Below are 20,979 nucleotides of genomic sequence, written 5' to 3' on the forward strand. Positions count from 1 at the left end.
TTTGGGGAGAGGCGGGGTGGGAAAAACAACCTGACGTTTTCTACAGCCCAGGCCTTGGGCCAGGCACAGTGATGGGGCGGCCGCCCCGGGTGGCCGGAGCCCTCCTTCCCCCTGCTTGCTTTGGAAATGGTTGGGGGCTCGGCGGGGGCAGCGAGCAGAGCTGGGGGGGCGAGGGGACGGCGAGCACCGGCCTTAACCCGGCCCCCTTCACCCCGTAAAGCGAAGCAGCGCCGAGCAGAGCTGTGGGCAGCCTCCTCCCCGTGAGGACAGCGGCTCCCAAAGCACTAAGCCTAGACCCAGCGGTGGCAAAACCTTCGCCCTGGCAGAAGCGAAGCTGCTCCCCCCCCCCCCCCCCCCCAAATCATTGCGTGCCCCCCACCCCACGCCCCATCCTTCTCCCGGGCTCCGCCGTGACATCCGTGTGCGCGAGCGCCTTGTTGCGAGTTAATTCCACGAAATAAGAAAGCGGAGAGGGAAGGGGACCGTCGCAGTCGCTGGGGCCCGGCCGGGCTGCTCCAAGCTCTCGCCTCCGCCGCCTCTGGCCGTCGCACGAAGAACGGGAGCGAGCCGCTTGCCTTGGGTTTTGTTTTGTTTTTAGTGCAAGAAATGCTGCCCATGCATGGGAATCCGAGTGGCCGGTGCTCGCCGCTCACCCCCCTCCCTCCCGGCCGGTGCTGGGGCCGGGGAACGTCCCCGTGCTGGCAGGACCGGACCCGTGCCGAGGCTGCGGGACGGTGCCGGCGGCCCCGGGGCGACGGCTGGTGCAGCAGGACGCGGCGGTGGCAGTAGGCACGGGTGAATCGGGCTCCTCGCGCCGTCTCGTTCCTCTGCGATCGGAGACGTGGTGCCGAGCCCGGCTGCCTTCGCCCATGGGGGCTCTGCGGGATGCTCCTGGTAGGTCTGGGGACGCCGAATTCCCCTGCGTCCCCTTGGGTGACCGTGGCCTCTGCGGAGCCGTGGAGCAGGACCAGGATTTCACCTGCCTGTCCCCAATTTGCCGGAGGTACAGGAGGGGATGCTCCATCCGTGGACACGGCCGGGCCCTGCTGCTGCTCACACCGACGGTGCCTTGCTCGGGCGTCCGTGCCGCAGGATGAGGCTGGACCCCACCGGAGCTGCGGGTCCCAGCAGGGGGGCTGGAGGGGCGCGAGGGGATGCGACGGAGGGGGACGGTGCAGGGCGCGGGGCCAGCACGCCCGTGCTCGCTCCCGAAACGTCGGGTTAGAGTTTATAGCCCCCGCTCTCCTCCTCCGTCCGCAGCTCCGGCTCCTCGCGGCCCCCGTCCTCCGGCACCCCGTTGAGGTGGGACTTGCTGGGGCCCGGCCGCTCGCCCCCATCCGTGGAGGGGCCGGGCCGGGGCTGGGGGGAGGCGGTGGCCATGGCCCCATTGCCGCTGGCCCCTTCGGACTTGCCGAAGTTGAAGAGCTTGCCGGGGTTGAATGGCTTGGTGGGCGACTGGACCTTCTCGGTCCCCGCGTCCCTCTTAGTCTCGGGGGATTTCAGGAACTTGAAGCTGAGGAAGCCGGGGAGTTTGTTATCGCTGCCGGTGGGGGACTGGGGGGACCTGGCGGCGGCCGTGCTGCCAGCCCCGGCCCCCCCGGAGAGGAACTTGCCCTGCAAAGGGATGATCTGCTTCAGCTTCATGACGTTGTTGGTGGCCAGCAGCGAGCTGGGGCGCTTGGGCTTGTCGGAGCCATGCGAGGTGCCCCCGGAGCCCTTGCCCTTGCCCTGGCTCTTCTCGTGGGCCGGGTCCTGCCCGGCGGCCTCGGGCTTGGCCTCGTCGCGGCTGGACTCGCGCTCTTTGCGGGCCTGGTACTCGGCGTGCCGCTGCCGCTCCTCCTCCTCCCGCTTGCGCCGCTGCTGCTGCTGGAAGTGGTGCTGTGCCTGGCGCTCGTGCTTCTGCCAACGGGGAGCGCGTCGGGCACGGGGACGCCTCGGGGACGTCCCTGCTCCGTGCTCGGCCCCGAGGGGCGCATTGCCCCCCTCCGGCATCGCCTACCTTGAAGGCCTCGCGGCGTTGGTACTCCAGCTTCGCCATCTCCTCAGCCACCCAGGCGGGGATGTCGGGGATGGCCACTTGGATCACGTACTTCAGCAGCAGGGCGAAGTGCTGCGGGGGCACGGGGGACACGCTGAGCATCCCCTCCCCAAATGTACCCCACAAGAAACGGGGACCGGAGGGGGCAGCGCACCGGGAGACCCTACAATAACAAACGGAGCGCCGTACCTCCAGCACCACCACGGAGATGATGGCTCCCTCGGGGCTGAGCCAGGGGAAGAGGCGCTGGAGCTGCCCGCACTGGGCGATCAGGTAGCAGTTGACCACGATGGCCAGGACGCCCATGGCCTCCATCACCTTCTGCATGAGGGACGGCACCGGGGATGAGCTGGAAGCCTGCGGCCAGCCCGGCCCCCCCGAGACCCCCAGCCCGTCCCCCCCCCACGGCCCCCATCCCACCTGCCACTGCCCGATGCTCTCGACCCGCTGCCCGAAGGGGCGCTGCAGCCCCGTGCACAGCTTGAAGGCATCGCTGCGGATCTCGATGATGTTGTTCACCAGGGCGCACATGGCGGCCAGCGGGAAGGCGGAGGAGAAGAGCACCACGTAGCCGAACTGGATGAACATCTCCTGGTAGTCCTGGAAGGTGTCCTGGGGAGGAAGAGGAGGAGGAGGAGGAGGAATGCATTGCAGTGGGGCTTGGGGAGGGTGCCCCATGCCCTGCTGGAGCTCACCTCGTACTTCTTCATGCAGCTCTCCACCTCCGCCTGCGTCAGCTGCGTGGAGTAATCCTCCTCGGGCGGGTCGATCCAGGAGGCCCGGTTCCGCTTGCGCCCTTCCTCCTCACCCTCCTCCTCCTCCCGACTCTCGGCCGCCCGCCTCCTCCGGCTGCCCCGCAGGACAGCGGCCGGCTCCGCTGCCTTGACCGGACTTCCCGGGGGGCCTTCGGCGTCATCCTCATCCTCGCCCAGCTCGAAGACGGAGGCGGGGTCCATGCCCTTCTCCACCATGGTGGGGCTGCCCTCCTCCAGGAAGCTCTCGTCCTCGGGGCCGCCGGGCTCCGTGCCGCGCCGCTCCGCCTTCTCGATGAAGCTCACCTTCTTCAGCTTCAGCCCGCAGTCCAGGGCGCTCTCGTCCTCCGAATCCGACTCGCGCCGCTCTTCCTCCTCCTCCTCCTCCTCCGGCACCCCGCAGCCCCCGTTCAGACACTTCTTCTCGCCCCGCGGCCCCTCGGGGGTGGCCCCGGCAGCTGGGGGGCCGCGGGGACGGGCGAGCAGGCGGAGGACGGCGTGCGCGACCTCGCGGAGGCTGCGGAGGCTGAGGTCCCCCCGGCGCAGCCGGCGGTACAAGTGGGGCTGCGACACCTCCTTGACGTTCTGCAGGAACTGGCGGGTGATGAGCAGCGTGGCCAGCATCTGCGTGGGGACACCGGGAGCCCGCTGTCACCCGGGGGGGGCCAGTTCCCGGGTGTCCCCCTCCCGCGCCCCCATCGCCACGGGGTCCCCGCTCCTCCCCGTGGCCGCGCTGCTGGAGGGGGGCACCCAACGTGGTGTCCCCCCAGCGGCACCGAGCTCGCCGGCCTTGTGCGTGCCACCGTGGTGGGGACGGGAACCCCGGGGGTTGGGGTGCGCGGGGGGGTGAGGGGTGGCATGCACGGCCCCCGCCCTCCCCGCTCCTACTTTGGATACTCCCAGTCTCCAGCAAAAGCCCAGGAGGCCCTTAAAGAAGATGAGGGAGAGGTGGAGGTGGAGGAAGATGAAGGGGAGGAGAGCCTCTTTGAGCTGACGCATGAGGCTTTGGGAGAGAGAGAAGATGAGCAGGAGCTGTGGAAGGGACAGAAGGACGGACAGACAGACAGACAGAGAGAGACCGTGAGCGGTAACGCGGCATGCGGGGACAGCGGTGCGCGGGGAGGCCGGGTGCGGGTGCCGCTGGCTCGAGGACGTCCGTCTGTCCATCCGGGGGAGTTGGGGGGTCCTCGCTGGCCCCGCCACCCCCAGGCGCTGCCCCTTACCTCCTTGAGCCGCTCCATGTCTTTGAGGTAGAAACCGATGTAGAAAAGACTTAGGTATGAATTTACAAACTGAAACTGCGGGAGAGAGAGGGCAGGGTGAGCGCGGGGCGGCCGCCGGGACCCTCGCGTCCCCCCCCCCCCCGGGGCCGCCCCCTTACCAGGACGATTTTGATGATGAGGTGTTTCTCGTAGGCACTCTGCAGGCGGTAGTTCTCTGCGAAGCCCAGGGGGTGAGTTCAGGGGGGGGGTCCCCACGCCCAGCCCCGACGCCCCCCCCCTTTCCCCCCGGCCCCCACGCACCCATGTCGTTCAGCCAGTAGGCGATCTTCTTGTAAACCTCGTCGCAGGTCGTGACGATGACGGCCAGGACGATTTTGGGCAGGAAGCGGATGATGCGGGGCAGCTCCTTGATGCTCAGCACGAACTCCTATGGGGATGGGGTCAGTGGGGGGGGTGGTGGAAGCCCCCCGGCTGCTGGGACCCGGGCTGGGACCCACCTGGAGCTGGAAGCAGCCCAGCATGACGAGGAAGACGAAGGAGAGGCAGGCGAGGCAGACGGGCAGGCTGACCAGGCACTGGAAGAGCAGGCGCTTCCACGGCGGGTAGTAAAACTCCTCCGCGCTGGTCACGGGGCTGATTCTCTTAATGCCCTAATTTTGGGGGGGACGGCAGCATGTGATCCCAGTGCTGGCTGGGGGGGACTCAGCCCGGACCCCCAGGAACAACCACGGATGTCACAACGGTGCCAATTCTCCGCACCAAGCCCCGGTGCCTTGAGCCTCCCCGCACACACAGGACCCGGAGGGACGGTGCTCAGCTCCACGGGGACACCCCCCCCCCCCCTCCCCAGTGCTCACCCTGAACTGGGGCCGGGGCTCTTCGATGGACTCGGCGGGGGTGTCCAGCGTCCCCCACTTGTAGGCGAACTCGGCCCCGCGGCGCTTCCACTCCTCCAGGAAGAGCGTGGCCCAGATGACGTTGAAGATGGCGAAGACCACGCAGCAGATGTCCTGGCTGGTCTGCGGGGCGGAGGGCACCCACCGCACTGGGGTCGGTCCCCTCCCGTCCCTACTGACCCCCGCTCAGCCCCCACCCCATCCGGTGGTCCCGGGGAGCCGCCTGGCCCCGACCCCGCTGCTCTGAGGGCTTGGGATGTGGTTAAGCAGCTGATGGGATTAGGAGCCTCCCAGCTCCGTAGCAATTAGGGCATTAAAGCATCAAAGGGAAAGGCTGGAGAGGGGAGGGGAGGGAAATGTCCCCTTCCGGCCCCCAAAAAGCTGGGATTTGCCCCATTTCCCAGCCCCTCGCACCTGGTCGCTCTCGGTGAAGGTGTAGAGGATGGAGCCGAAGACGGCGGGGTACACCATGGCCGAGGTGTAGAAGCCGAGCCAGGCGAAGTACATGGCGATCTTCACGCCGAAGTAGTCGCAGATCTCATCTGCAGGGGTCGGGGGGGGGGTGTGTGTGAGCGGGGCCGGGACCCCCCCTCCCCAGCCCCAGGACCCCCTGCCGGTGCCTCACCGAGCGGCTGAGCCTCGCAGATCGCCTGCACCCAGGACTTCATGAGCCGCTTGAGGATCCTCTGCTCGTGCAGCGGGAAGACCTGCTGGATGACGCCGCGGGCCGCCAGCTCCGGGACTGCGCCGCGGGGGCAGGAGGTGAGGCGTGGGGACGCCGCTGTCCCCCCCCCCCCCCCCCTCCCAGGTCCCCAGTGTGTGTCCCCAGCCAGGCCCGGCACAGCGGGCTTTGGGGCAGGGATAATGGGAAGGATGGGCTTGGGGTGACGGTGCCACAGCGGGGCTCTGTGCCCAACCCTGGTCATGGCACGGGGTGTGCACCGCGTGCCCGCTGTCCCCTTGTTTGTCACCCTGTCCCTGGGGACCCTCTGGGGGTCAGATGTGGTACAGTTGGGATGTGGGGAGGTGGCTTGCGGGGGGGGGGGTCCGTGCCGTGCCGTGCCGTGCCATACTCACTGATGGGCTGCCCCTCGAGGAAGTGGATGTTGTGCAGCGCCTCGCCCTGCTTGGCGCGCAGGTTCTCCAGCCAGTACCTGATGATGTTTTGCCGTTCCTGCGGCACCGCAGCGGGGTGAGCCCGGCCCCCAGCGCCCCTCCTGTGACACCCGTGTCTCCCTGCACATCCCCTCCCCAGCCCCTGCCCTCTCCTGTCCCCTTTGGACCTCTCTTGTCCCCAGCTTCGGGGTGTTTAGTCTGGTCCCCAGCTGGGCCAGGGGGTCTCCAATCCCCTTTTCCACCTGGGGAGGGGGAGATGACTTGTGTCCCTGCCCCACATCCATGTGTCCCTGCCCCATGTCCCCGCGTCCCTGCCCCCTGTCCCTCGCCCCTCCGTGTCCCACCTGAGAGGTGAAGAAGTAAAGCTCGTTCTCGATGTTCTCGTAGATGTAATCCTCCTCGCAGGAGAAGCTCCGCATGCCCCCGCCGAACTCAGCTTTCACCGGCTTCCGCAGCCCGATCTCATCGGCCCCACGCAGCAGGCTGCAGGGAGCGGGGACACGGCTGGGGACGTGGCTGAGGGCACAGGGGGGACGCGGCCGGGGCTGGGGAGGTGGCCGGGAGCCTACCTCTCGTAGGTGGCGGTGACGAAGAAGGCGTAGACGCGGGTGTGCTTGTGGTGCCGGACCTGCACGATGAGCTCGGGGATGCCGAGGCGGATGTGGTTCAGCAGCCAGAGCAGCGTGTGGTCGTCCGTGGTGTCTGGGGGTGCACGGTGCCGGTCGCACCAGCCTGTCCGTGTGCCCGTGTTCTCCAGCACCATCCCCATCCCTCCCCGCGTCCCCACCTCGGGTACGGGGCTGCGAGGAGCTCCGGGCTGTGGTCCAGGTGCCATCGGACCCCTCCTCACCCTCCAGACCCAAGCCAAACCCTCGCATCTCCCTACCCGGGAAGGTCATCAGCACATCGCAGTTCTCCGTGGGCACCGTCTTCATCCAGGCTTTGTGGGACATGATGTAGCGCCCGGCTTGGAGCAGCCGCTTCCCAAAAAGCTTGTCTGCCGGAGGAACGGAGCGGGTGAGCGGCCGCGGGCACCCCCAGGCCTCCCCCCCTGACCCGCAGCCCCGCACTGGGAGCCGGACCCCGAATCAACAATGATTCAGCTGCTGGCACGCACGAAGGGACAGGGACCCCAGTGTGTCCCCAGCGGTGGCCGTGCCAGTGGGTCGCAGCGAGGTGACGCCGGCTCCGGCTCAGGTTTCTCCTCCGGCAGCTCCGGGTGCCTGAAAAAGCCCCGACAGCTGCCGGGGAGGAGGTGGCGGCGCAGCCTGGCAGGGCCGGGATCCCCGGTGCCCCCCCTGGACCCCCCCCCCCGTGCTCACCTCTGCCCGCAGCCCCTCGGCGGGGCCGGGCTCTGGCAGGGCCGCGGCGCCGGAAGATGGAAAACGGCAGGAAAAATGGGGAGAGCGAAAAAGCAGCCGGTCTCCATGGAAACCTGGGGAGGCCCCGTGCCGCTGCGAAGAGCGGGGCTGGGGACGGTCCCCAGGGTCCCCTTGTCACCCCCTGGCTGGGGCTTTTGTAGGGACACAGCCCGTGTCCTGCTCCGGGGTAGCCATGCCGCAGGGGTTCGCTGTCCCCATGCCCGGTGCCCCCATCACCTCTCTCGGGATGGACGGGCACCTGGCGCATCCCAAACCGGCAGGGAGGGCAGGATGAGGCCCCCATGGTGCCATCAGGTCCACCCCCCCCCCCCCGCACGCCAGCAGCACCCGGCCGCCTCCGTGCCTCAGTTTCCCCCTGCTGAGCCAGGGCGCAGGGGATGTCGCAACAGCCAGCCTGCCCCAGGGCTGGGAAGGTCCCGGGGCACAGGAAATCCTGCTCACACCGGGCACGCCGGCCCCAAAAAACAGGAAATGCCGGACCTGCTCCGTCCCTGCGGATGCGCCCCAGCTCCGGGCCCCCATCCCAATTCAGAGCAGGGCCCCACCGCCGGCTGAGACCCGACAAACTCATCTCCCCCGCTGCCGGTGGCTCCGGGTGGGCAGGGGCCGCGCTGAAAGGCCGCCCTGTGCCGGCACCGTGGGCGAAAGAGCGGGACGGCGCCAGGCTGCTCGGCACGGCTCGCCGGACGCCCCCGGAGCGGGGCTGATCCAGCACCCCGGGGGCAGCGCTCGCCCGCCCCGTACGCGGAGAACGCCCTCGCGGCGGCGAGGCAGAGCCTGGCCGAGCACAAGCCCGGCATTGTGGGTGCCGGCACAGCTGCAGGGCCGGGATGGTGCCGGGGGAACCGCTTCGGGTGGGGACGTGGGTGTCCCCGTGGGGTCCCCCAGCTCCGCCCCATCCAGGCACTCTGCCCCATACAGAGCCACGGGGACCCCCCAGCCCGAGCGGGACCCCTGCTCTGCTCCTGCACGGACGGCGATGAGCACCCATCCTGCTCGGCTGGGGGTGCTGAGGCCCCAGCTGGACACCGGCAGGGCGAGCTCGGCCGGCTGAATTATTTACGCCCCGCCAAGGGAGCCGTAATCCTAGCTGGGAGAGCGGGTGGCCGGGGAGGGGGGCACCGCACGCACACCCCAGCACGCGCGTATGCGCGCTCCCACGTGTGCGAAGCCACGACAGCGCCCCGGTTTGCACCACGAGGTCCCCAGCAAGGCGTGAGCCCCCCCTGCACGGGGCACGGACCCTGAGGAGCTGTGGGTTGGGGGCGCGGGGACCCCAGCGCTGGGCTCAGCTGCTCGGGGTGCAGCAGGGCTTTTCCTTCCCAAGGTCACTGGAAGAGACGTGGAGGAGCCGCAGAGGGGTCCTGAGCGCAGGTCCTGTCCCCCTGACCATGGCGGGGGGGGGGGGGACACACCGCATTGACCCCCCTCCGGCCACGGGGCCGTCCCTGCCTCCTGCCCCACGTCCCCTCCTGGTGCCACCGGTGCCAACGCCGGCAGAGCCACCGAGCACAGGGGGACGAGGGGACACCGCCGCTGTCCCTCTCTCCCCGCTTGTCCCCGCGGCCACCCGCTCACCTTGGGGTAAGGTCACCGGAGCCGCAGGGCTCTGGGGACCCAAAAATCCTTCCCCGGCCACCCCGCGGAGCCCGCGGCCGCTCGGGGCAGAGGCGGGCGTCATTTGGAGGCCGGACCTGCCTGCTGCGGGGGGGGGGGGGGGGGGCACAAAGTGGGTCACGCTCCCACCCGTGACGCCCCGTGTCCCAGCCTGGCCATGTCCTCGGTGCTGTCACCTGCTGGGGGGGGGGAGGGGGCACGCGTTCTCCTGCAGCCCCCTCCCCACGTTGGGGACCCGATGGCAAGGCCCTCGTCCTGCACCCGCTGCCCTTGGGCTGCGTGGACCCCATCGGGGGGGGGGGGGCACAGACCTGGCAAGGGGGGACAAAAGGACCTTCCCCGGGGGGGGGGGGACACACATGGCATGGGGGTGACAGAGCTGCCCTGGGGGGGGGGGGGCATTGATAAATCTTCAGGCGCACAGCCCCCTGCACGCACCCTGTCCCGGGGGGGGGGGGGGGGCACACATACATCCCAAACCCCAAACGGTCGGGGAAAGGCTGGGGGGGTGCGGGCAGCACGGGGCTGTGCTGGGACCACCACGACCCCCCCCCCCGGGATGGGAGAAAGGGGGGCAAAAATCATCGCCCTACCCGCCCCCCCCCCCCCCCCACCCAGGAGCGGCCCCGCCGCATTGAGCCGCAGGGAGCGGCCCCGCCGCCCGGTGCCCCCCCACCCCCCCCACCCCAGGGGGCCGGCTCCTCCCGGTTCCGTGCCCCCCCCCCCCCTCTCCTCCGGTGGCCCCCCCCCCACCCCCCCCCGCTCCATCCATCCCCGGTGCCACCTACCCAGGACGCCAGCGGGGGCCGCCGGCTCCGGTCGTTCGTCGGCGGCCGGGGCCCTCCGGGGCCGTTCGCCCTCCTGAGCTGCCGCCGGCGGCTCGGGCATGGTGGGGGGCACCGGGCGCGGCGGGGGCTCGGCGGGGACCGGTGCATGGGGACCGCCGCGGCTCCGGGCACGGGGCCGGTGCCTCCCGAAGCCGCCCGAGCCGCCGCCGCCGCCGCCGCCGCCGCGCCCGGCCGGGAGGAGGGACAAAGGCGGCGGAGCGCAGCGCTCCCGGCCCCCCCGGAATCAGCCTGCTTGGACGACGGCCCCCCCAGCGCCGAGCCGGGGGACCCAGGAGTCCCCTCACCCCTCCCTTCACCCCCCCCCCTTCCCCCCCCCCCCCCCCTCACCACCCCCCCTCTCCATCACCACCCCCCTCTCCATCACCCTCCCCCCCCCCCACCCCGGGGAGGAGAGGGTGCGGAGCATCCCTGCTGCCAGCCTCCCCCCCCCCCCCCCCGGGATGCCCCACGTCCCCAGCACCCCCACACCCCGCTTGACCCCCCCACCCCCCCGATGCCCCCTGCACCCCCACATCGCCCCCCCCTCCTGTTTACCCCCCCCATACTGCCTGCCCCACATCTCAGCCCCTCGCCCCCCCCCTCCCCCAGCTGCCCCACATCCCTGCCCCCCCCCCACCCCCCCTAACCCACCCCCCCGGCACTGTGCCCAGGCCCAGTTATTTCGGGTGGAGAGGCACGCAGGGAACCCAACCTGGGCCGTGCTGTCCCACTGACATTTGGGAGCCCTCCCCTGCCCCCCCCCCCCCAAACCAACCCCAGTGACCCCCCCAAAACCCCCAGGGTGTCACCAGGTGGGGGTCCTGGTGCAGCCCCACCAGGCACCCTGCTGTCCCCATGGCAGTGTGGGCATCAAGGCTTGGGGACCCCCATGGCCAGGTCTTGCCCCCCCCCCCCGCCCCCCCCAGCTCTGAACACCCGCGGCTATTTTGGGGCCAGCGCCGGGTGCCAGCGGTGACGCGGTGCCACCGGGAACCGTCCCCTCCTCCGGCAGCTGCCGTTGGGGCTCACAAGCTGGCGCCTCGCCCGGGCCAGGCCTGGCCACCGTCCCCGTCCCGTTTTGAGACCCCCCCAGCCTCGGAGCTGGAGCCGCTCCTCGTTGCTGTGTCCCCTCCGTTGGGCTCGTGGCCCCGCGTTCCTGGCCCACGGAGCGCGGGGAGGGGGTCGGAGGGATCTGTGATGGGCCCAGCGGGATTTGTAAAGCACGGGGGTGGTGCTGATGGGTTTCAGCATCCCTGGGACTCCTGCCTCCCTCCTGCGTCTCCTGCATCCCTCCCGTGTCCTCCTGCATCCCTGCCTCCATCATCCTGCGTCCCTCTTGTGTCCTCCTGTATCTCTCCTGCATCTCCTGCATCCCAGCAGCATCCCTGCCTCCACCATCCTGCATCCTTCCTGCATCTCCTGCACCCCTGCCTCTATCATCCTGCATCCCTCCTACATCTCCTGCATCCCTCCTGCATCTCCTGTGTCCCTCCTGCATCCCTGCCTCCATCACCCTGAATCCCTTCTGCATCTCCTGCATCCCCTCCATCCCCTGCATCGCCTGCATGTCTCCTGCATCTCGTGCCCCTCCTGCATCCGTCCTGCATCTCCTGCATCCCCTCCATCCCCTGCATCGCCTGCATGTCTCCTGCATCTCGTGTCCCTCCTGCATCCGTCCTGCATCTCCTCCATCCCCTCCATCCCCTGCATCCCTCCTGCATCCCTGCCTCCATCACCCTGAATCCCTTCTGCATCTCCTGCATCCCCTCCATCCCCTGCATCGCCTGCATATCCCCTGCATCTCGTGTCCCTCCTGCATCCGTCCTGCATCTCCTCCATCCCCTCCATCCCCTGCATCCCTCCTGCATCCCTGCCTCCATCACCCTGAATCCCTTCTGCATCTCCTGCATCCCCTCCATCCCCTGCATCGCCTGCATATCCCCTGCATCTCGTGTCCCTCCTGCATCCGTCCTGCATCTCCTCCATCCCCTCCATCACCCTGCATCCTCCTGCATCCCTCCTGCACCCTTGCCTTGATCCTCCTGCGCCCCTCCTGCAGCTCCTGTGTCCCTCCTGCATCCCTGCCTCCATCATCCTGAGTCCCTCCTGCATCCCCTGCATCCCCTTCACCTCCTGCATCCCCTTCACCCCCTCCATCTCCTGCATCCCCTGCCCCCCCCCCTCCCGTGCCCCCCCCCCCCCCGCCGCTGCAGCCCCGGCCAGGCCCCAGCAGGCTGCCAGCAGCCCCCAGCTCGGGGGGGGGGGGGGGGAGGGAGACCACGAGGGGGACCCCCGGGCTGGGGGGGGACGGGACTGAGCCCCGGCAGCGCTGCTGGCCCGCTGGGGACCGGGGGGGGGGGGGGGGGGGCGGGACCGGGGGGACCCCCGCAGCCACCGCAGCGCTGCGCTGTGCCCCACGCCGGGCGGAAGCGCGCTGCTCCTGCGCGGCTTCAGGCGGCGCCGCGTCATTCCCCGCCGCCGCCCAATCAGAAGCGGCATATCGGTATAAAGCCCGCCCTCGGAGCTGAAAGAGCCAATCGGGTGGCGCTCGCGGGCGCGGCGGGGCTCCCGCGCCGAGGCCGCCGCAGGGCGCTGGGGGGGGGGGGGCGAGGGCTCATGGCGCTGCGCGGGGCGCTGAGCGCGGCGGGACGGAGGTGGGGGCACCTTGGGGGCGGGGGGGGTGCACGGAGGGGGGGTACCGGGAGGAGGGGGTACCGGGAGGAGGGGTGCACGGGGGGGGGGGTCTGCAGGGGGAGGGGGGGTGCACGGGCGGGGGGGGTGCACAGGGGGGTGCACAGGGGGGTGCACGGGGAAGGGGGGGTCTGCAGGGGAAGAGGGGTGCAAGGGGAGGGGGTGCATGGGGGGTGCACGGGGGGGCTGCATGGGGAAGGGGGGGTTGGGGGGGCTGCACGGGGAAGGGGGTACGTGGGAGGGGGTCTGCACGGAGAGGGGGGGTGCGTGGGGGGGGTTTGCACATAAGGGGGGGCACGCTTAGGGCTGGGGGTCCTGAGGTATGGGGCGTGCGTTTGGGGAGGGGGTGTCCATAGAGGTGGGTCTGCATGGGGGGGGGGGGGGGCTGCACCCCTGGGGGTGGTGATGGGGGGGGGCTCCCAGGGGCCAGTGGGTGTCCCGAGGGGGCGCACCCCTGGGGGATGCAAGGGGAAGGGGCGCACCCATACGTGGGGCAAGGTGAATGGGGAGGGGCGTCAAATCCCTGCACCCACTGTGCCCCATTTTGGGGTGTGCACGGGAACCGCCCCCCCCCCCCCAACTTACGGCCCCCCCCCGCAGGTGGGCGCAGCAGCGCCTGTGCTGCACGGCGCGGGGCGACACCATCTTCGCCGTGTCCTCCGGGCACGGACGCTGCGGGGTCGCCGTCATCCGCACCAGCGGGCCGGGCAGCCGGGGCGCCCTAAGGAGCCTCACGGGGCGCCCCGAGCTGCCCCCCCCCCCGCGTCCTGGCCCTGCGGCGCATCCGAGACCCCGCCACCGCCGAGCCCTTGGACCGAGGCCTCGTCGTCTGGTTCCCAGGTGGGGGGTGGTAGAGGGGTGCCTGGCTGGTTTTGGGTGCTCGGTGGGGGTTTTGGGTGCCCGGCGGGGGTCTCGGTGCCTGGAAGGGGGTGGGAGGGTGGGGGGGGGTCTGGGTGCCCATCACGGCGCGGCGCAGCCCCTCTTGGTGTCCCCGGCACCGTGGCATCAGGGCTGTGTGGGGTCAACGCTGCCCCCTTCTCCCCGACCCTAAGCTCGGCTGCGGGTGGGGGGCTCCCTCCTGCTCCCCCTCCCCAAATCCCTGTGGGCGCCCATCCGAGCCGTGCCCTGAGCTCCCCGCACCCCGCAGGCCCCCAGAGCTTCACGGGCGAGGACTGCGCCGAGCTGCACGTGCACGGCGGGCCGGCGGTGGTGAGCGGCGTGCTGCGGGCGCTGGGTGAGAGCCCCCGTCCCCAATCCCCTCGGGTCCTGCACCCCGGGGTGCTCCCGGAGGGTTCACCCAGCTCGGGGCTCACCCGGTGGCCCCGTGGCAGGGCGCCTGCCCGGGCTGCGCCCCGCCGAGCCGGGCGAGTTCACGCGGCGAGCCTTCCACCGCGGGAAGCTGGACCTGACGGCCGCCGAGGGGCTCGGGGACCTCATCCACGCCGAGACGGAGGCGCAGCGGCGCCAGGCGCTGCGGCAGATGGAGGGCGAGCTGGGGAGGCTCTACCAGCGCTGGAGCGAGACCCTCACCCAGGTAAAAGGGGGTGTTTGGGGGGGGGGGGGGGGGGTGTCCGGGTGCCTGGGTTCTCCTCCCTCGACGCGTGGCCGGAACGGGTTGGGGACACGGGGGCCGTCCCCGCTGAGCCTCGTCCCCCTCGCTGCCCCCCAGGCTCTTGCCCACCTCGAAGCCTACATCGACTTCAGCGAGGATGACAACGTGGAGGAAGAGGTGTTGTCCCAAGGTAAGGGGCGGCGGGGGGCACAGCACCCTGTCCCCGCTGTCGTGTCCCCCCCCCCCCCCCCCCCCCCCGACCGACACGTCCCCGTTCTGTCCCCGCAGTGGACGCAGCCGTGCGGGTGCTGGAGCAGGAGCTCGGTGCCCACCTGCAGGACGGGCGCCGGGGGGAGCTGCTCCGCGGGGGGGTCCGCGCAGTCATCGCCGGCCCCCCCAACGTGGGCAAGAGCAGCCTGCTCAACCTGCTGTGTGAGTGGGGCGCGGGGGGGCTGCTGGTGACATTTTAACCCCCACCCCCGATAACAGCAGCCACCTCCCCATCCCCGATGATGCCTGTACGGGCAGGAGGTCCCTGGCGTCACCCCCCCACCCCTGAGCCCCCCGTCTCCCACCCCCCCCCAGGCCAGCGCCCGGCAGCCATCGTGTCGCCGGTGGCGGGCACCACGCGGGACGTGGTGGAGGTGTCCCTCAACGTCACCGGTTACCCCGTGGTGCTGAGCGACACGGCCGGGCTGCGCGACGCCACCGACCCCGTCGAGCGAGAGGGCGTCAGCCGCGCGCGGGACCGGTGAGCTGGGGTCAGAGGGGGGGGTGCAGGCAGGATTGGGGGGCACCCCCCCCCTCCACCCTGTTTAACTGCAGGGTTGGGACGTGGGACGTGGCAGGATGCGGCCCCGTGCCCAGCCCTGCCGCGTCCCCGCAGGCTGCAGCGAGCAGACCTGGTGCTGGCCGTGCTGGATGCCACGGCCGTGCCCGCCGAGCCGGCGGGGCTGGGGGCTGCCGTGGGGTCCCTGGTGCCCCCCGCCGCCCCCTGCATCCTGGTGCTCAACAAGGCCGACCTGCTGGGGGGGGACACGGGGGCTCTGCGTGCCGCCTGCGCCCGGGGACCCCCAGTGCCCCCCGCCACCCTTCTGTCCTGCAAGACGGGCGACGGCATCGACCGCCTGCTGGAGCTGCTGGGGCAGCAGTTGGCACAGCTGTAAGCGCATGGGTTTTTTTTTTTTTTTTCTGGGAGGGGGGGGACACGACACCGCTTACCCCATCCCTGTATGGGCAGCTTGAGGAGGGGGTGCTCCAGGGTGTTTTTTTTTTTGCCCCCTCCCCAGGTGCGGAGACCCCCTGGCCGGCTCGCCCAGCCTGACGCAGAGCCGGCACAGCCAGCACCTGGGGGACTGCGCGGCTGCGCTGGCGCGCTACGGCCGGCACCGCGCGCGGGACCTGGGGCTGGCGGCCGAGCAGCTGCGGCTGGCGCGGCGGCACCTGGGGCGCATCACCGGGCACGTGGGCGCCGAGGACGTCCTCGACATCATCTTCAGGGATTTCTGCGTCGGCAAGTGACGGGGCGCCGGGGCGCGCCCCCCCCCCTCCTTGCGGGTATTAAACCGTGGTGCCTTGGGCTGCTTCTGGCATCCTTCCCCCTGCGCCCCCCGCCGCGGTCCCCGCAGGGCTCGGTGGCCCAGTGCCAGGACGCTGTGCTTTCCCTGGCTGGGGGGGGGGCAGGGGGTGTATGTCCTGAGCCCCAGCTGTGGGGGGAAAAAAAAAAAAAAAAGGCGCTGGGAAAGGCCACGTTTCCTGGCCAGGAGGATAAACAAGGAGCTGGAGTGTCTGGAATGGAAAAACCTTGGCTTCACCCTTGGGCATCTCCTTCCCATAGCACGGCACGGGGCCCTGTGGGATGCGGGACCCATCCTGACACCCCAAACGCCTTCCCCAGGGCGGTGGTTGGGGGGGTCCCAGCCCCCAGCATGGCCCCACAGCCCCAGTCTGTTGCCTGGGTGCCCCCCAGCTCTCCCCCGACCTGCTCCGTGGCTGCTTTGGGCTCGGTGGGGTTGGGGGGGGCCCTAAAAGTGGGGGTTCCTGGGGGTGCTTGTCCTTCTCCCACCCCCATCTGGGGCTTCAGGGTTATTTGTGGCGGAGCTCCAGGGGCTCCTGTAGCAGTGAGCAGGTCCCTGCGCTCCCCAGCTGGGCCACACGGGGTGGCTGGGGCTGAGCCCCGCTGTCACCCCCATCCCACCCTGTCCCTGCACCCTGGGGACAGGGGGACCCGGTGGCGTCCCCGTGCCTCTGGACGGCTGCAGCGCGTGGCTTTGTGTGGCGTGGCGGACCCAAATGGGACCCCCCAGGGGTGCTGGCTAGGGACAGGGACCCTCTGGTGGCCCGCAGGGTGCTACGTGCCACCGGCAAGGTGCTGGTGGCGTGCGGGCAGCGCAGGAGGGGGCGTCCCGGCAGGCCGGGTGTCAGGAAAGGCTCTTTAAACAGGAAGGCGAGGGAAGCACGGCCATAAATCAGAGCGTGGCAGCGGCGATTAATCACCGGGCTCGGCCCGTCCTGCACGCGCTGCTGCGCCCCGGCCCTACCACCCTGCGTGACAAAAGCCGGGACGCCGGGGTCCCCAGGGACCCCAGGGCTTAGGGGGTGGGGCTTGGCTGGGCTTTGCTCCTGTGCTGGTGGCTCACGGCTGTGGCATCCAAGGGCTTACCCACGGGGTAAAGCTCGGGGTTTGCCGTGTGCCGTCGGGGATGGGTTTCGTGGTGGGGAGGATTGTGGCCATCCAAAGGGACGCCTTAACCCACAGCCCCCCCCCCCCCCAAAGCTGGGGGTCCCCATCCCTCGCGCCCCCATCCCTTGTGGTCCCATCCCCATCATTTCGGGGCAGCCTTGGCCAGCGCTCGGCCCCTTCTGGGAACGGCCCCCCCGCCTCCTGACCGCGCTCTTCCTGGCTGCCGTTTCCTCCGCCGGGCTGCCCATCTGCAGCGGGGACGGGATGTTCCCGCTCCCCCCCCCTCCGGCCCTGGCCTTTATGCCCCCCTTCCAGCTCTCCCCCCCCTTGGGCATCGCAGTACACGCATGGCAAGCCGTGGCGGTGCTGAGCGGTGCTGAGCGCTGCCTGTATTTCCAGCTGCCGACCGCGCTGCGTGCACGCACGTGTGAGCCGAGCGTGCGGGGAGGTGGGGGCTTGGGGAGGGTGGGGAAGGGGAGAAGGGGGATGCGGCCCCGGTCCCCGCTCGCTCCTGGTTGGAGTTTTCCATCGGTGCTGTGGGAAATGCCGCTCCAGGCTTGTCCTGCTCCTGTCCTTGAGCCCCTCGCTGCGGCTCACCCTGCGCTGCTCAGCCGCTAGCCGCTGCAGGGAGAGCAGGATCAGGCCCCTGTGCTCTCAGCCCCCTGTGCTCCCCGGCCCTGGGGTGGGGGGGGGGGGGTCATCCCATGCCCACCCCCCCCCTCACCTGGGGTTCTTCAGCGTGGCCATGTACTGCTCCATCATCTTCTGCACCAACCGCTGCATCTCCTCCATGCTGTTTTTGCCTGGTGGGGCGAGAGCAGCGGGGCCTGAGCCAGGCTGGCGGGGGACCCTCATAGCAGGGGGCGATGCCCCCTGGGGTGACGGGGGGCTGTTGGGCTTGGGGACGGACTCACCCGCGCTGCCGAAGATGCCCAGGTTCCTCAGAGGATCTGCGTAGGAGCTGGGGCTGGCGAAGGGCCCCGGCCGCACGCTGCCCCCCAGGGTCCCCGGCACCCACGAGCCTGTGATGTCGAAGGTGTCCAGCTGCAGAGGGCAGGGTGGGCGCGTCGGTGCCAGCTCTCAGGGCCCTGCCCCACGCCACGGGACCGGTGCCGGGCTCGGCACGGCCACCGAGTGCTCGCGGCACCTCTGGGGAGCAGGGTCCAAGGGTGGCACCGCGGCTTGTCCCTGCCCGGGGTGCGCCGCGGGACCGGGCAAAAGCGCAGGTCCGAAAACTTGGGTAAAAATGCAAGGCTGAAAAACGTGGGCAAAAGTACACGGGCAAAAGTGCAGGTCTGAAAATGTAGGGGTAAAAATGCCAGGCTGAAAAAAAATGCACATGCAGGAGTGGCTGTGCAAAAGTGCACGGGCGAAAGTGCGGGTCCGAATACACAGGGGTAAAAATGCAAGGCTGAGAAGTGCCTGTGCAAAAGAAGGCTGCGCATGCCCAGCCTCGCACTCTCCCGAAGCGGCCGTGGAAGACACCCGGGGCTGTCCCCGTGCCCCAGCTGCCCCCTCACCTTGGAGCCCTCGCAGATGCTGAGCCGCTGCTTCAAGTAGTTGGCTTGCACGGCGGCTTTGCTCTTCTCCCCCACCTCCTTGCTGAGCTGCTCCTTCTCCGCCAGCAGCTTCTTCTTCTCCTCCTGGCCGCCCTTCAGCTGCTTGTCGGCCTCCTGCAGCCGCTTCTCCAGCTCCTGCTTCTCCCGGGAGCAGTTGAAGCGGCACTGCAGCAGGTTCACGTCGCAGGCGCTCTTCTCCCTGTACATGGTGTCGCGCTCCTGCTGCTGGAGGAAGAGCCCCTCGGTGCGCTGCGTCAGCCTCCTGAGCTCCTCGTGCGCGGAGCTGCAGCCGTAGGGGCTTATCGTCTCCCTGATGCGCTGGAGGGAGATGCTGATGTCCGGGCGCAGAATGCTGCACTCGCGCTTCAGCAGCTCCAGGTGGGACTTGGTGGAGTCGCACAGGGTCTGGGTGCTGAGCAGCTCCTGCTGGCAGCCCTCGCGCTCCTGGCTGGCCTTGGCCAGCGCCGTGCTCGTCTTGGCGCAGTTGTCCTCCAGCTCCTTCCTCGCCAGGGCCGTCTTGTCCAGCTGGCTCCGCAGCTGCGCCTTTTCGGCTGCACGGGGTGGGGGGGCAGAGGGTTGGGGGTGCACGGTGCCCCGCCGCCGCCCGCACCCTCTCCCACCCCACGTGGCATCGTGGGGTGATGTCCCTGCCCAGCCCCGGGGGAGAGGTGTGCTTCGGGGGGGGTGCCCCGGGGGTGCTGGGGATTCCCCGGAGGGCTGGGGGGGGGGGGGGTGGGATGCTGAGGGTGGGGGCGGGTGGGTAGGGGCCCCCTTACCGCTGCAGTTGGCATTGATGAGGTTGATGGTCATGTGGTAATCCTCCAGCATCATCTTCTGGTAGATCATGATCCTCATCATTTCCTGCAGCTGGGGGCAGGAAGGGGAGGGGGTCAGCGCAGTTTGTAGGACACCTTCCCCCCCTCCCTCCCCCCCCCCCCCCCCCCCCCCGGCACCACCCCACTTCGGCAGCGGTGGCCCCCGGGGCCTCATCCGGCAGGGCCAAGGAGGTGGGAATCCCATTGATGGGCGCTTCCAGGGCTTGGGGGGGGGGGGACACATCAGCATCATCAGCAGGGTCTGCCCCCACCCCCGCACCCCCTCATCCATCCCTTTGGGGGGGGGGGTAGGTGTTAAATGGGGTCTTTTTTTTCCCCCCCCATCCCGGCTCTCACCTTGGGGGTGGCGTTGGGGAGCTGGCTGCTGTTGCACTTGTCCAGCTCGCGCTGCACCTTCTGCAGCGTGCCCTGCAGCCCCTGCTTCTCCTTCAGGGTGTTGTTGAGGGTGCGGGTCAGGTTGGCGTTCCTCCCGCTGAGGGTGATGATCTTGTTGTAGCGGTCCTGCATCTGCTCCTCCAGCAGCCGGAGGTGCGTGTCGGTGCCCGCGTGCGCGTTGCCGTACACCATGAAGAGCACCAGCCCCAGGATGATGAGGAACTGGATGAGGGACGTGAAGAGGAAGACGTACTTCATGTAGAAGCCGCAGTCCCGCTTGGGCATCGCCTCCTTGGCCTCCAAGCCGAACTTGGCCATGGCGTAGCTGCTCTTCTCCATGCTCCCCCTTGCTCTGCTCACCCCACCCCACGGCAGCCCCTTTCAATGGGGCCGCGCCGGGGTGGAGCTTGCTCACCGGGCCGTGTTTATATCGCTCTATTTAATATTTCCTTCTGCTGGGCTCCTTCCTGCCTCTCCGGATGCCTCGGACTTGCCGGGTTATCACAGTGCAGCTTCTGTTTGCAGGAGGGCTATTGTTCCCGGCTGCTGACAGACGGGGGGCGAAGCGCAGCCGCTCCCCCCCCACGCTCCCCCCCCCCCGGTGCCGATGCTGGGGATCGGCTCTCCCCTGGGACCCACTCCCCAGCCTCACCCCGCACGCGAGGAAATCGGCTCCGTGCGGCGACGGCCGCGGGCACCGGAGGGTGCTGGGGTGGGTGGAATGGGTGAGGGTGGGTGCAGCCAGGGGGGGATGGAGGAGGAACCCCCCCCGCCGGTGCTCGTGTCGCTGCCGGGAGCTGCAGCACGCAGGGACCGGTGCTCCAGCCAGTTGGGGGAAGGATGCGGCCGGCTGAGGGATGCTGAGGGACGGTGCTGGGAGCCCAGAGGCCAGGGTGGGTGCTCTGGCCCACGGAGAGCATTGAAGGTGGCCTCGACCCCGTTGCCTGCGTCAGCACCGATCCGCAGGGCTGCTGAGGATGCCAAGCACGTGCAGGATGGGCCCTCAGGGGCTTTGCCATCCTGTGCCATGGGGGTGAGGGTCTGCAGCCACCTCTCCTGTCCCGCTGCAGGTTTGGGGTCCCCTGGGCAGAGCGGTGAGCCCGGAGGGGACACGAAGTCCAGCTTGGGGACAGGCTGGGGCACGGAGCATCTCCACCAGTGACCACAGCCGGGCTGCGGGACCAGATCCCGGCTCTGGGCTGAACGGGGCCACGTTCAGATCCCAACCACCGCGTGCGTCCCCGTCCCCGCTCCGTGGTGCCCTTCCCCAGCCGGCGCCGCAGGATGCCCGGAACAGGGGCGGGGGGGGGGCTCAGCAGGGGGGGTGCTGAGGTGCTGGCGCTGACCCCGCCGCGGCTGAGCCGCTCGCTGTTTCCTGCCTTCTCGCTGCGCCACGCTCCCTGGGGCCCGCGAGTGTCTGCGGTGCTGGGGA

General features: G+C 70.0%; 3 protein-coding genes across 6 annotated transcripts; 1 reads left to right on the forward strand and 2 right to left on the reverse strand.

Annotated features, from left to right (window-relative positions):
- Positions 1-578: 578 nt before the first annotated feature.
- Positions 579-10,013, reverse strand: ANO8 (anoctamin 8). 2 transcript variants are annotated; one of them, XM_040537743.1, is made up of 17 exons: positions 9,813-10,013; positions 6,912-7,022; positions 6,595-6,727; positions 6,370-6,508; positions 5,987-6,083; positions 5,535-5,651; positions 5,324-5,451; positions 4,871-5,032; positions 4,511-4,663; positions 4,314-4,440; positions 4,172-4,227; positions 4,014-4,088; positions 2,734-3,414; positions 2,459-2,650; positions 2,228-2,359; positions 2,000-2,110; positions 579-1,899 (listed from the first exon to the last, which is right to left on the reverse strand). In XM_040537743.1, exons 1-17 carry the CDS (start codon positions 9,910-9,912, stop codon positions 1,222-1,224), a joined length of 3,192 nt encoding a protein of 1,063 aa, XP_040393677.1. In that variant the 5' UTR covers positions 9,913-10,013; the 3' UTR covers positions 579-1,221. The 2 variants fall into 2 exon arrangements, with proteins under 2 accessions (XP_040393677.1, XP_040393676.1); XM_040537742.1 differs by lacking the exon at positions 9,813-10,013 and adding an exon at positions 7,348-7,675.
- Positions 10,014-12,412: 2,399 nt separating this feature from the next.
- GTPBP3 (GTP binding protein 3, mitochondrial) lies at positions 12,413-15,673 on the forward strand. Its single transcript, XM_040537813.1, is given in 10 exon segments — positions 12,413-12,505; positions 13,143-13,293; positions 13,295-13,382; positions 13,690-13,776; positions 13,874-14,076; positions 14,212-14,284; positions 14,383-14,526; positions 14,680-14,845; positions 14,981-15,256; positions 15,384-15,673. Coding segments are annotated over 10 exon segments (1,458 nt in total). The 5' UTR covers positions 12,413-12,467; the 3' UTR covers positions 15,616-15,673.
- A 1,462-nt stretch (positions 15,674-17,135) lies between these two features.
- Positions 17,136-20,961, reverse strand: LOC121060218 (plasmalemma vesicle associated protein). 3 transcript variants are annotated; one of them, XM_040537812.1, is made up of 6 exons: positions 19,509-20,961; positions 19,113-19,203; positions 18,298-18,887; positions 17,692-17,821; positions 17,502-17,580; positions 17,136-17,398 (listed from the first exon to the last, which is right to left on the reverse strand). In XM_040537812.1, exons 1-6 carry the CDS (start codon positions 19,884-19,886, stop codon positions 17,392-17,394), a joined length of 1,275 nt encoding a protein of 424 aa, XP_040393746.1. In that variant the 5' UTR covers positions 19,887-20,961; the 3' UTR covers positions 17,136-17,391. The 3 variants fall into 3 exon arrangements, with proteins under 3 accessions (XP_040393746.1, XP_040393744.1, XP_040393745.1); XM_040537810.1 differs by having other exon boundaries at positions 18,298-19,203; positions 19,509-19,981; XM_040537811.1 differs by having other exon boundaries at positions 17,502-17,821; positions 19,509-19,978.
- Positions 20,962-20,979: the final 18 nt, after the last annotated feature.

This window comes from Cygnus olor, chromosome 26, assembly GCF_009769625.2.
Source record: "Cygnus olor isolate bCygOlo1 chromosome 26, bCygOlo1.pri.v2, whole genome shotgun sequence".
Lineage (NCBI taxonomy): Eukaryota > Metazoa > Chordata > Aves > Anseriformes > Anatidae > Cygnus > Cygnus olor.

Coding starts and splice junctions, on each gene's coding strand:
- LOC121060218 (XM_040537810.1), bottom strand. CDS start 19,886: ATGGAGAAGAGCAGCTACGCCATGGCCAAGTTCGGCTTGGAGGCCAAG. Junction 19,204..19,508: donor TCCCCAACGCCACCCCCAAG/GTGAGAGCCGGG, acceptor TCCTGCCCCCAG/CTGCAGGAAATGATGAGGAT. Junction 17,581..17,691: donor GGGCATCTTCGGCAGCGCGG/GTGAGTCCGTCC, acceptor TCGCCCCACCAG/GCAAAAACAGCATGGAGGAG.
- ANO8 (XM_040537742.1), bottom strand. CDS start 7,654: ATGCGCCAGGTGCCCGTCCATCCCGAGAGAGGTGATGGGGGCACCGGG. Junction 6,728..6,911: donor TGTGCTGATGACCTTCCCGG/GTAGGGAGATGC, acceptor GTGCACCCCCAG/ACACCACGGACGACCACACG. Junction 4,228..4,313: donor CTACTGGCTGAACGACATGG/GTGCGTGGGGGC, acceptor TGGGCTTCGCAG/AGAACTACCGCCTGCAGAGT.